This window comes from Channa argus, chromosome 19, assembly GCF_033026475.1.
Source record: "Channa argus isolate prfri chromosome 19, Channa argus male v1.0, whole genome shotgun sequence".
NCBI classification, from domain to species: Eukaryota; Metazoa; Chordata; class Actinopteri; order Anabantiformes; family Channidae; genus Channa; species Channa argus.
The window spans coordinates 4,911,331-4,923,745 of record NC_090215.1 but is presented as its reverse complement, the minus strand read 5'-3'; the positions used below and the strand labels follow the sequence as shown (position 1 = coordinate 4,923,745).

At 38.4% G+C, this 12,415-nt stretch overlaps 1 protein-coding gene across 1 annotated transcript in view; it reads left to right on the top strand.

Annotated features, from left to right (window-relative positions):
• Window positions 1-12,415, top strand: part of kcnh2b (potassium voltage-gated channel, subfamily H (eag-related), member 2b) — a 199,506-nt gene that overhangs the window by 12,032 nt on the left and 175,059 nt on the right. Inside the window, exon 2 of the mRNA XM_067486257.1 lies at window positions 9,731-9,961. Within this exon, the coding sequence (XP_067342358.1) occupies window positions 9,731-9,961 (231 nt within the window). The remainder of the gene's footprint in view (window positions 1-9,730; window positions 9,962-12,415) is intronic.

The following is a 12,415-nucleotide window of genomic DNA, read 5'->3' as shown; positions in this document are numbered from 1 at the left end:
AGTTCTGGTGGCTGCAAAGCAAATACGAGCACTGATCTGGAAACACCCACTTACAATTCATATGACATTGAGTCATATGGATTGTAAGTGGGTGTTTCCAGAGTCTATTGGTCGGAGTCATCGTTGTTCTGAAATTCTCTTTAACTTGAACCAATGGTAACAGCAAACATACAGCGGAGGCTACAGTGAAAAAAATATGATTTACAGCATAATGAAATATAAGCATTTGCTTTCATATTACAAATGCATAAAAATATTAGTTAGATAAGAATAGAATAGATTTATTTTGAAGGATAGAGGTGGATGGGCCCTTAGCAGTCATTCTCATGTAATGCCAGAAGTCATCTTTCCAAATGCAGTAGACTGACTCTTATTAACAGTTGAGTTTGCTGATAAAGACAAAACGCTTGTAAAAGGACTCTGAGTTAAGCTGACACCATAAACTAATCCAAATGTGTTTGAAATTGGGTCTGCACATAAAGTTAGAATGTGGGAGCTGCTGCTTGCTGCACTGATTGAGAATCTCATTGTACACTTGATTTGTACCATTAGTGGCTAAATCCGAGTTCATTATTTGTGTGTCCTAATGGTGGCAAAGGCTTAAGAAACATTCATCCACGTCAGTTTGCCAAGTGGACTGGTGAAAGAAGGGAAACGGAGCTGCTGTTAACAAGCCTTAGTATATTCAAAATGTGTCTCATTGAGACAATGCAAAAGGCAAGAAGCATTTATTATGTACATTATACAGGTGACTAATTATTGAGCATGTGCTGACATTAAATGATGTGATTGATCTTAGGATTGGCTGGTAGGAGACACTGCATCTAAAGAGTTTTACATTTCGTCTGAATTTAGTGTGAGTGTCAGCTCTCTGTGTTAGAGAATTTAACATGTGTCAGATCTTCAGTTTCCATGGCAATTGCACAGTTACAAATTGGTAAAAAAAAAAATCTTCAGCCTGTCATTGTGTTTGCTCATCTACACCAGTGAACCAACCACACATCTGCTTCTTTTCTCCTTCCTCACATATAATGTTTTTCATCTTTTCCTCCAGTTTATTTCTCCATTCATCCCTCTGTCTCATTTGTCCTTAGTCTCACTCTCTCCTTTCATCCTGACTTGTGCTGGTAACACACGGGTTTCCCTCCTTATCCTCCTACGCAGCACACTCAGGGAGATTCCAAGCACATACCGTACTCACACTTGCAGAGACACACTGCATGCACACACAAACTTACAGAATGCAAAGCCCCAAGGTCTGGTGGTGCTGAATTATTCAGAGCACGTTGTGGGTCAGTGAGAACGTGTACATGCATCTAAGATCTTATAAAAGTGTGTGTTTGAGTGTCTGTGTTTCATCTGTCTGTGTGTGTCAGTGGGAAAATGATATGGTGCTTTCCTTCCAAGCAGCAGCAGCTTTTCTTTAACCAGCCTCTCCATCAATTTCCCCATCTTTGGCTTCAAAAGCTCATTAGAGGGAAATTGCAGGGAGAAAGCAAGTGGTCAGTGAAGTCACCAAAAACCAGAGATGGATGGAGGATCTTGAATTACACTCGCTAATTTAGTGTGATGTGTGGGGGCACATGCTTATTAGGTTGCAATCCATTCATTCTAAATCATTGCACAGCAAGTTGTGAAGCTGCATTGAAAATATCACTGATTATGAAAAAAACTACAAAGTAATACTGAAATACTCACCTCTGTACTGATTTTTCTTTTTTGTTACTGTTTGTTGTTAATGAGATGCGACACATCCACACATCCAATATCCCCAGGTTATATCCTTATAGTGGACAATTTCACACCTCACAATTTATGTCCAATGTCAATATTCAGCATTTAATGCAAGAGGTAGTGTTCCCTTTATGTGTGTGTGTGTGTGTGTGTGAAATTTGTATCTTTTCCCCTTTTTATTCTACTGTCAATCAATCTGAAATGAGTGACTGGCTTTGCCCTTTTAGTCTGAAGTGACAAAGACTTTGAAATTTAAAAATAGAGTTTTATATATTTTTTAAATGATAAAAAATGGCACGTAAGTAAAAATGGATATGAAGTTAAAATGTCATTTTGGCCTGAAACATTTCAAAATAAAATAATTAATTAATATACACTCCCCTCCAAAAGTATTGGAACAGTGAGGCCAATTCCTTATTTATTTTTGCTGTAGACTGAAAACATCAAGGTTTGACATCACAAGATGAATATGAGACAAGAGATCCACATTTTTGCTCTTATTTCTACACTTAAGTTTACAGAAACATTTTGTCTGCCAATTTAAAGAAAGATGCAACCAAACTGATTGGAAGATCCTTTATCATGCAGCAGGATAATGACCCGAAACACCACAACAACAAAGGAGTTCATCAGGGACAAGAAGTGGAAGGGTTTAGACTGGTAGGGTCAATCTCCAGAATGAATCTCTGTAGAGCCTGTATTTTACCTTGATCTCTTGTCTCCTATTCATCTTTTGATGTGGCTACACATCTCTGTTGTCCTTTTACAGTTTCTCTTAATACACTAATCCATAGAAGTTGTTCATATTTTAATGTCAGGTGTTTTCTTATCTGTTTCTCAACACGGTGCCATTTTATATCTATCTGTGTGTGGGTCTGTCTGAACACTCATTACATTTATCCCCATGCCTCATCTTTAATTTAAACTCTTGTGCAATCTTTTAAAAACCTAAAAAACAACTAAAACTATATCTGCATCCTGTGACTGAAAACAACTTACTTGAAGGAAAACTAAATGTGCGTTACACACTTTAACACACACATCTCTGCCGTTGAATTACCCAGTGCTCATTGCAGCCAGACAAACCCATCAAGTTTTATGAGTGTTTGAGAGCCGCTGCTGCTGCTAATTCGTGGAGGCAGGCTATCAAGTGCATCCACACAACAATCTCCACTGTTTCCATGAATATCTGAACAGGCGCTTCTGCTAGTTCATGTCTCCCATGAGAACAGCCTGTTGAATGGACAGTTTTGACAGATGATTTGTCTTTTTTTTTGACGTGGAGGGTGGAGAGGGGCTGTGATAATTGTGTGTTTAATGCTGGGAGAAAGGGGCATATAGACGTTTTTATTCTGGAACAGTGCGTTTGATGGATGTGCTCTTTATGTTGAAGGAATGGGTGAAGTCAGCTCTGATTCTTGTAGCCTGACTTTGACTGATGGGAAGAGGCAGAAATAGGAAAATTCTGCTGACAAGAATTTCGGTTCAGTGAAGCCCCCTGAACGTACAGCTGTGGTTAATGGTAGACTAGTTGACTTGATTGAGGTCATGTAAAGAGTTGTCATATAACGATGCGTTTTTTTACTGTAGCTTGCTTTGTTGGATGCAATGTGGCAGGAGATTATTTCTATTTATCTATTTTACCATTAGTTATTAGTTTACAACCTCTCTGTTATGTAACTAGTGTCAATAATCACAAATAACCTGTTTTGGATTTTCAGGTCAGAAGTGAACAAAGTGTCTCTCATTGAAAAGTCCTGTGTTTTTTCTGCCACCTGTCTAGCTCTTCATCTTCCCAGCGATTGCCGCTCTGTCATATTTACTGCAGCAGCAAGTTGTTGCTGAGTTACAATACATATTAATAATAATAATAATGGGGCAACTGTGCCGCAGGAGGTAAACCAGTTGTCCACCAATCCTAGAGGTGTTCGTTCGATCCCCAGCTCCTCCCGGTGTCCTCGAGTAAGACACTGAGCCCCAACTTAGTGTTGGCCACTGCATACCAGCCGCGGTAGCAGCGATTGTGAGTGTGAACAGGTGCATGAGAAGAAGTTGAAACAGTACCAATAGATAGAAAAGGTAGAAAAGCACTATATAAGTACCACTACCTAATACTGGTAGGTAGCAGCTATGAGCATGATAATGACAGGTGATGACCACTGAATAGCATGATGCCAGTCAAATCTATGGCACAGTTATGATCATTCCTGAGCTATGTTCGGGTTTTAACCTGACCAGGACATGTTTGTGCCTATTACACCAGCTTGTCTTAGTTTAACGATCAGTTTCACAGATTTTTAGTGCACATGGTTAGACTTTGAGGAGTATATGTATATGATTAGTATTTATCCTCTCTCTTTCTTCCTTGTATCAAAATATGTCTGTACGTCTCACTGAAACACTTTCAGCTCAGATGATGTGATCTGAAGGAGTTGTAGAGTAACAGGCTGACCAAGATAAGCAACCAGAGGACATCCTCAGAACTGAAAAACTCCTCCAGATGATGTCATCAGATGAGTTTTGCAGCAAGAAGCAGAGGAATATTTTACTGCTTGGCAGACAGAGAGGATTTTAAACACTTAATTTAAACAAAATAACGGCCTTGGTTACAAATTGTCACTTTGACGCCTTAATGTTTTATCAAACCTTTATATGGCTGATTGTTCATCATTTCATGATACACAAACAGATACAATGTTTCTAAAAGTACGCCAGACTTTCAGCACTCTACTGTACTATACTAACATGCTGTGTGAGTGTACTTTGTCCTTCCTACTTATATGCTTTCTTGATTAGAAGCCTTTTATTTATCAGACTGTAAGGTGCTCGCTGTGTCTCTGTTTTTTGAACATAGGGTCACACTGTGTTGTGTCTTGCTGCTTTATCTCTCATTCTCTTCTTAGGCCACTCCAGCTTTTTTCTTTGATGCACCATCATCTTTTCTATTAGGAACAGAACATGCTAGAACATGCATGCTGCTGCTTAGAGAGTAAACACAGCACTACCCACTGTTTCACAATTAAGGGGTAATAACCCATTTATCCAAGCCCAACTAAACAGCTGATAGAACAAAGAACCTTTTTAACATCCATTAATCATTAGGCTGCAGCCTCCAAACGTAGTCTAACATACCAACAACTGCAGTTTTGGAACAAATCCTCCAAAAGGATGTGTTGGGCAGAGGGTTGGGTACACATATAGGACATGATTCTGGAAATGTATCATTGCAGACTAGTGGTTATAAAAATGATTTATAAATGACTTGTTTGGAGAAGGAATTGCTATTCATCTCCTCCGTGAACTGCATCTGGAGCATCATAATGACTGTCTGTCTTTATTTGTTCCCATTTTCTCCTTGTTTCACTTTTCATTTACACTTATTTCACAGGAGACAGGAGGGTTAATACAAACAAGCAGTGTGATGAGTAACTGGGGTAAACTGTACAGTGCATGTCTGCTACTGACTTTATGTCAACATTGTCCTATGTCCTATATACATGTTGATCTATTTCTGTCTGATACTTATTGTATCACATAACATACTGTTAAAGACTTTGAGGATCCTTTTATACCATATCTTTGTTGCATTTCTTGGTGTTGTCTGATATCTTGTCACACCACCAGTAAATATGGGAATTACTAGCTTTTACTCAAAGTTGCCACACAATCCATAACTCTGCTTTTGTTGAGATGTGATTAAAAGGCAAATATAAATTCTCCAACCAGATTCTATCCATTTCCTGGAACTTGTACAGTAGATGTGTGTTTTGTAATCTACTCTGTTTCCTACAAAATTACATTCCTGCCACATAAAACACAGTATGTTCCAATCAATCCACATGTTGGTGAAGGGAGTTTGGAACTGAATTAAACTCAATTTAAAATCAATTTTAGATCATTCAACCTCTTTTCTCTTTCAAGGCAAGAGGCTTTTTTTATCCAGTTTTCTGTCTTTACACACAACTCATTTGAATCTCACTTCATAATTAGACTTCATAGATTTCATGATGCTTTTAGCTGGGCTGATTGGAATCCTGCTTCATGTTGCTCCTAAGCTCTTCCTTGGATATTAAAAAAACAAAAATTATTGATCTCAGGCTTTCATTCTGTTATGTCTCTAATGATACTACGAAAACATCTTGCATCTCTGGGTCAGATAGACTTAGGTATTTGTGACCTTGAACCTCAGAGATGGTGATTGTGTCTCCATGTCATCTTTATCCTCACTTGTATCATTAAAAACTGCTGTTAGACATTGTAATTTTGGATTTATGGTTGATATTTTTGACCAGGTTAGGGAAACCCAGTCACCATTTGTAACTGGGTCAGTGCAGACAATGCGGATAATTCTAGTGAAGGGGTCTATTTTAATAAAGGAAATTTGGCTCAGTGTATTATCATCATAGGGACTATGCTTGACATGTCACCCCTCAATATGAAACTGTATATATTGTTCAGATATGCAGTACTCTGTGAAGTGCTGTAAAACAAACCTGAACTAAGGACGAGTGCTGGAGACACATTCAGTCATAGGAGTTATAAGCAAGACTTAACATGTTCTGTGATTTAAAGAAGAATCAAAATAGACACTATACAAGAGATTTCACTGCCTTTCTCACTGAATTGATTTACGATACATTTTTATCCTGACTGCAACAGAAAGCACCCTGTAATTTTAGACAGTCTGGGGAAATGCTCACATCTGCTGAGGTAGGAAAGATATGGATAATTTGGCTGGAACTGGTGGAGGTACTGAATCTGTATATGATACATCGTGGCACAGGTTTGGCAAACCCTCAATGTCTTGGATCTTTATAGCTTTTAATATAGTTCATAATTCAAGTATATTTTAAGTTTTGACAGATTGTAGTAATTGAGCAGTTAGTGAATCAAGTTGCTGGTCGATCCAGTTCAGTTCAAATGGTCTTAAGGATTTATGATGACACAGTCACTTTAATGCATCACACTCATCACTCTCACAGAAAGGTTGACATCATTCAATTTGTGTTTGTATAATGACATTTTCATCCAACTGCTGTCTACATTTATTAAACAAATGCGCACCATAGAACATTTAACATACTAATGTATATCATTTTAAATGATCTGAGATCCATTATACACTTATTATTCTGATTTATTAAATAATCTTTGGTTGTGTCCGCAGTTTCATTTCCACGCAGTTAGTTCAATCATTGCAGTGCTGTGTGTCCTTCACAGAGACATCTAAACCTCACAAACACACTGGAAATATACATGATAACTCATCACCTTATAGCAACATCGTAGTTATCTAGAATTGGTCCTTGTGTTTTTGTTACACTTGCATTCAAGGTCTGTAGTTTGTCATGCTGAATACGAAGCAGTTAGAGGAAAACATCTGTGCAAGCTCAGCCAGGAGATACTCATCCCTTTTCACAGCCTGAAGTCTTCGAGGGATATTTATCACTGGTGGCCTTTGCGACGATCTCCCAACATGGAATAGAAATTACATAAAGTGTCAGCGTGTTGCTTTAAAACCCCGGGTCTATTAAGACCTGTCCACTGAAACAATAATCCTGTTGCTGAACTAAAGTTATTTATGTCACTTAAAAAATGTTCATGATTCTGTTCTTTCTCCAAGACTAACAAAACTTCCTCTGATAAGCTTCTACTGAAAAATTGTTTTCCCCCATGTAGAGGCTTTGTTCTCATTATAATGGACATGTCTTGCTTGAAATGTAGCCTTGTTAGTGCCTTTTAAATGTGTCTGGAGTCTCTCTGAGTGACCATTATCATAGCAGACAGAGTGCAAATTGGAGCGGAAGTCTTGAATCTTCCTAAATGCCCAAGCTCTAACCCTCATCATCCATCCTTATAAGTGTGTGCGGAAAAAAATTCTATTAAGTAGTTGATGCCACCTCTAGAAGGTGCAGGGTGATATGTACACACTGGCCTCCTGATTGAGGTTTGTGTTGTGATTAACAGTAAGACATGTGTTTTGAGCAATGCTTCTCATATGATCAGTGACTTGCAGTCATACTGAAATAGATTTTTTTTGCCACACTATTGCTGTATATATACAGTAATAAGCTCATTAGGGCTAATGAGGAGATGATTTAGTGTGATTGTTCCCATCGGATTGTAGCTGTTCATTTGTACAATTTTTAATAACTTTACTACTTTCTATTCACTGTTTGTGTTGTCAACATCAATATTTACAGGTATTTAATAAGCAAAGTATTTTAACATGCTGGTTATTATATCAAACTCAGCACTCTGACTAGTTGTGTCGAAAGGGTTTTGGTAATTAGGACACAATTTAACTCTCATTCTGGTCATCGATAGTCATCCAGCCATCACCAAGTTGTCGTTCCCTTTGGGGTGAGGTGTACAAAGATGTGTCCCTGAAGTTAGTGGATACTAGCTACATAACACAGAAGGGGTTATTTTATTGCTTCAAAGAAGAATGTTTTGTTCCAATATGAAAAAGGATAAACACCTGCATAAAGTTAAGCCATTGTGAAATAATTGTAGTGTAAAAACTGTATTTTAAAGTGGCACTGTAGTTCAAATAGCATATTTTTCTCTCCCTAATTTTTATCAGGAACATTTTCTAAAGTATTCATTGGAAGAGGATCCTGTTTACTGGAAACTGCGGCACTCCGTGTCCTCTTGGACTGGAAACGACATTGAGAAACTTAGATGTACTGTACTAATGATACTTAGACTGTTTTTTTCCACTACATTCTCCAGTTCAGTTATTTGATGCAGCCTTTTTGCTGAGAAATGCCGAGTCTCCTATCCCAACGCAGATCACTTCTCTTCTGTCCCCATTTGGCCTTATTTTTTCAGCTAAATAGATGGAAATGCTGGGTTAGGTAGTTTAGGAAGGAGAGTTAAAAAAAACAGGACATACATTTATAAAAGGGGTGGATCACCCCTTTTATAAATGTATGTCCTGTTGTCAACATCCATATTTACAGGTATTTAATAAGCTAAGTATTTTAACATTAAAGTAATTGGGAGTAATTGTGATCCACCCCTTTTATAAATGTAAGTCCTGTTTTTTTTTAACTCTCCTTCCTAAACTCAGTTTACCTAACCCAGCATTTCCATCTATTTATTCATTCGCCTTTAGCACTTTTCCTGTCTCACATGTCTATTTAATCTTCTTAGTCATCTTTTAGCCAGACACACACTCACCGTGATGCAGCACAAACACAATCACACATCCACGCAGGCATGTGTTCCCAAAAGACTCACCTCATGGGAACACATATCAGATTTGTCTTACACAAACTGGAGAATTTTCTGGTTTATTACAAATCATTGTAAGTAAAGAGGCAGAGTGCTAGGCAATGAAATATGTGGAAATGTGTCTATGTTTGTGTTGAAGCAGAAGTGCAGATCTCTGAGTCCATTAAGATCATCCTTTGATATTGAGCAGAAACAGGGACTAACTAAACTCCGGGAACAGGATCGTGACACTGAAAACCACTGGCTAAAAGTTGAGATAGTTGAAGATCAGCACAGACACATAAAGTGACACATAAAGTGTTTAATGCTGACTGTGTCAAGCTGAATTGTTAATCGTGAAAATATGTAAATTATGAAGTTTGCTGTTACAAGTAGGAAAACACAGAATGGCCCAATATGTACATTTCACCAGAAATGGAAGACGTTCGAAACTTTTATGATCACAATCATGAGGATTGTCCACTCCTACTTTGTATTATCACGATTTACACCAAATCAGCATGAGAGAGAATAATCTCTCTGCCACCATTGTTTAGTATTTGAATGGTGTTGAATTGTATGCTGTTATATCCGGCTTTATCTAAGGGTGAGTGTAGGAGTGTAGGACTAATTAAATGGCAGTTTGAGTTTTCAAATATGTGTCCACATGAATTAATATGTTGATTTGTTGTCACCCACACTTTACTTTCATGGATTAGCTAGTACTGGTGCTGTCCTGGCAAAAACTGAAGTAAAAATAAACTTTTTCCACCCACAGGTCGTAAGTTTCTCATCGCCAATGCAAGAGTGGAGAACTGTGCCATCATCTTCTGCAACGATGGCTTTTGCCACATGTGTGGTTACTCGCGTGCTGAGATCATGCAGAAGCCATGCACATGTAACTTCCTGTATGGACCAGATACCAAGCGACTGGCCATCGCCCAGATGGCGCAGGCCCTGCTGGGGTCAGAGGAGAGGAAAGTGGAGATCAACCTCTACCATAAAGACGGTAGGAGAAAAAAACTTTGGGAGTGACTTAAGATGTGGTTATGTGTATGGAGAAGAGGGTGGATACACCTGTTTCTGGCCTGTTGACTTAAACAGGAGATGATGTTACATAGTATTTGTGTATGTTCAGGACAAAAAGCATGTGTGGTATTTACTGTACATAAAAATTAGACCAAAAAGGAAGCTTGTTTCTTTTGTGCCTGGAGCAGGAGTCATAGATGGGTTCATAAAGGTGCAACGTTAGATGGAAATGTGTGGATGTCATTTAATGTCCTTGCATGTGAAAGTTGGTGTAAGCGATGGATGTTGGCTTTAACACTAAATATTCACTCATTTGGCTCCTGTATCTGTTTGTGGGGCATGTTCAGAACATTTGGGACCCATGAGCTCATGTTTATGTTTGAGCTGTTAGATGTTTGTGACCTGAAAACTGTGTGTCTAATTTGTTAGTGCTTGATTACTGAAAAGTGCAGTGGATGCTGTATGCAAATCTCTAACTGTGGATTATTATATTATATTAATGCTGAAGCAAATTCTGGACATTGCCAAGTCACATCCGTATTAGCAACAAAACTATATGCTTTAACATTTTCATGAAATAGCAGTGTTTTTAATACACTTGACTTGATGTAGCCTTTACACTAACATGTAATTTAGAGGAACGTAAATGGTGAAAGCTCTTGTACAATTCTATCCAATGGAAAGGAGATATTTATGTTTTCACACACGCCAACACGACCAGGTAACAGGACTCTAGTCTTTGCAGTGATACAGAGCTTCCCCTGCGAAAAAGAGCTGCCATGGTAGTAAAGTCAGCAACTCCCTGGGCTCCGGCCAAAGCATCTGCTGGACAATTTCCACCTGTAGACAGACTCCAAAGTGGTAAGAGCAGGGAATGAGGAGGAGAGAGATAGAAAGAACAGGGCAAGAAGAGAGAGGAGGAAAGGGCTTGAAACAAACTGAGAGGGAAAAAAAAGGCCAGTGTGACTGAGAGGCAGCAAAACAATACAGCTCTGATGTAAAGAAAAAATGGGAGGAAACAAAGTGAGAATGAACGAATGAGAGATGTGTTGACTGTCAGAGAGTGAGTTTCGCACGTAATTTGAAAGCGTTGTTGATGGTGAGAGAAAGAAAGTAAAGATGGCGCCAGCCGTCTGCCCCCTCTGATACTTCTGAAGAGTACTTTGGCGATTCAACCCTGCACATTTCACTTTCCACTGTTTAGATGTAGATGTAGGTACACACAGAGACAAAGACACACATAGAGCTGCTATACAGAAGTGCCTTTACAAGTTAGAACCCAGAATTAGAGAGTTGTCATTTCTGTGCCATTAGCTCTGTGTGGCCTGGTAAATGCAGGACAAGTACATTTTTTTTACCAGCCAAATATTATTTTGGCAATCTGCTGTCTATGGCTTTACAATGCATCTAATGGGACATTGCGCTTTTCTGTTCTGAGTGGAGGTGTTGATGCAAATAAAACCGCGAGGTGCCCAGCAACGTAAAAGCAGCAAACTAATTGCTTCACTCTTGTTGAAAGCAATTACAAAAAGCCGCCACATGCTGATAAAACGTCCACTTTCTGATGAGGGCCTCACTTGCCAAGTGGAAAATCTACCCACATTTGGCACTTGGCAGATGTTAATTTTGGACTCTGCTGGTAAAGCTGCTGTTCACATAGATAGTGAAGAAGCTTGAATGTTCCCTCACATTATAGACATAAATTAAAATAATAAAAAATTTGTACCATAGTAGTTTTTAGTAACAAACCTGAGAGATAATCTCATTATATGTTAGTACTTCTGCACTTAACATGTCAATTTAGGTTTGACAGTCTACATTTGTTGTTCACTGCACAGCATGCTAGCTGTCTCATCATATTCCATCTATACAATTTCACATTTATTTTTCTCAAACCCTGGAGCAGATAGGGTGAGAGTGTCTCAAAAAGAACAAACACTACACATTAGCTTCCTGCCTTTACATTTGTCCTGCAGTAAAACATAACAAATATGTGATTTTGATTGGCTTTCAGAAAAGCTCATGGCATCATTTGTGATGGCAAGTACAACGCTAACTACTTTAATGTTGCTTGGGGTTGAAACATTATAAAGTTCTTAAAGTTTTTTTTTTTTAGTATTTTGTTTAACACAGCAATTGAGAGTTAACTATCACGAAGCCTGAAGAACTACTATTACCTGCAGCTTTTTGTTGTAACCATTAAACTGAAGAATGTTTAAATGTTTAAATAGCAGTAATTCCTTTGAATTACTGTAACAACAAGAATCACTTGGTTTTAGCAGAGGGTTATGCTCAAATCCCACAAATTGACAATTAAATGCTTATAATAAACATTTAGCAGTTATCTTTAACTGGCACCATGCAGGGTATTTATTTATAATGGCCTGCGACAGGCCACACAACCACTGCCCCCCCTGCTTCCCTGCTCTTCAGT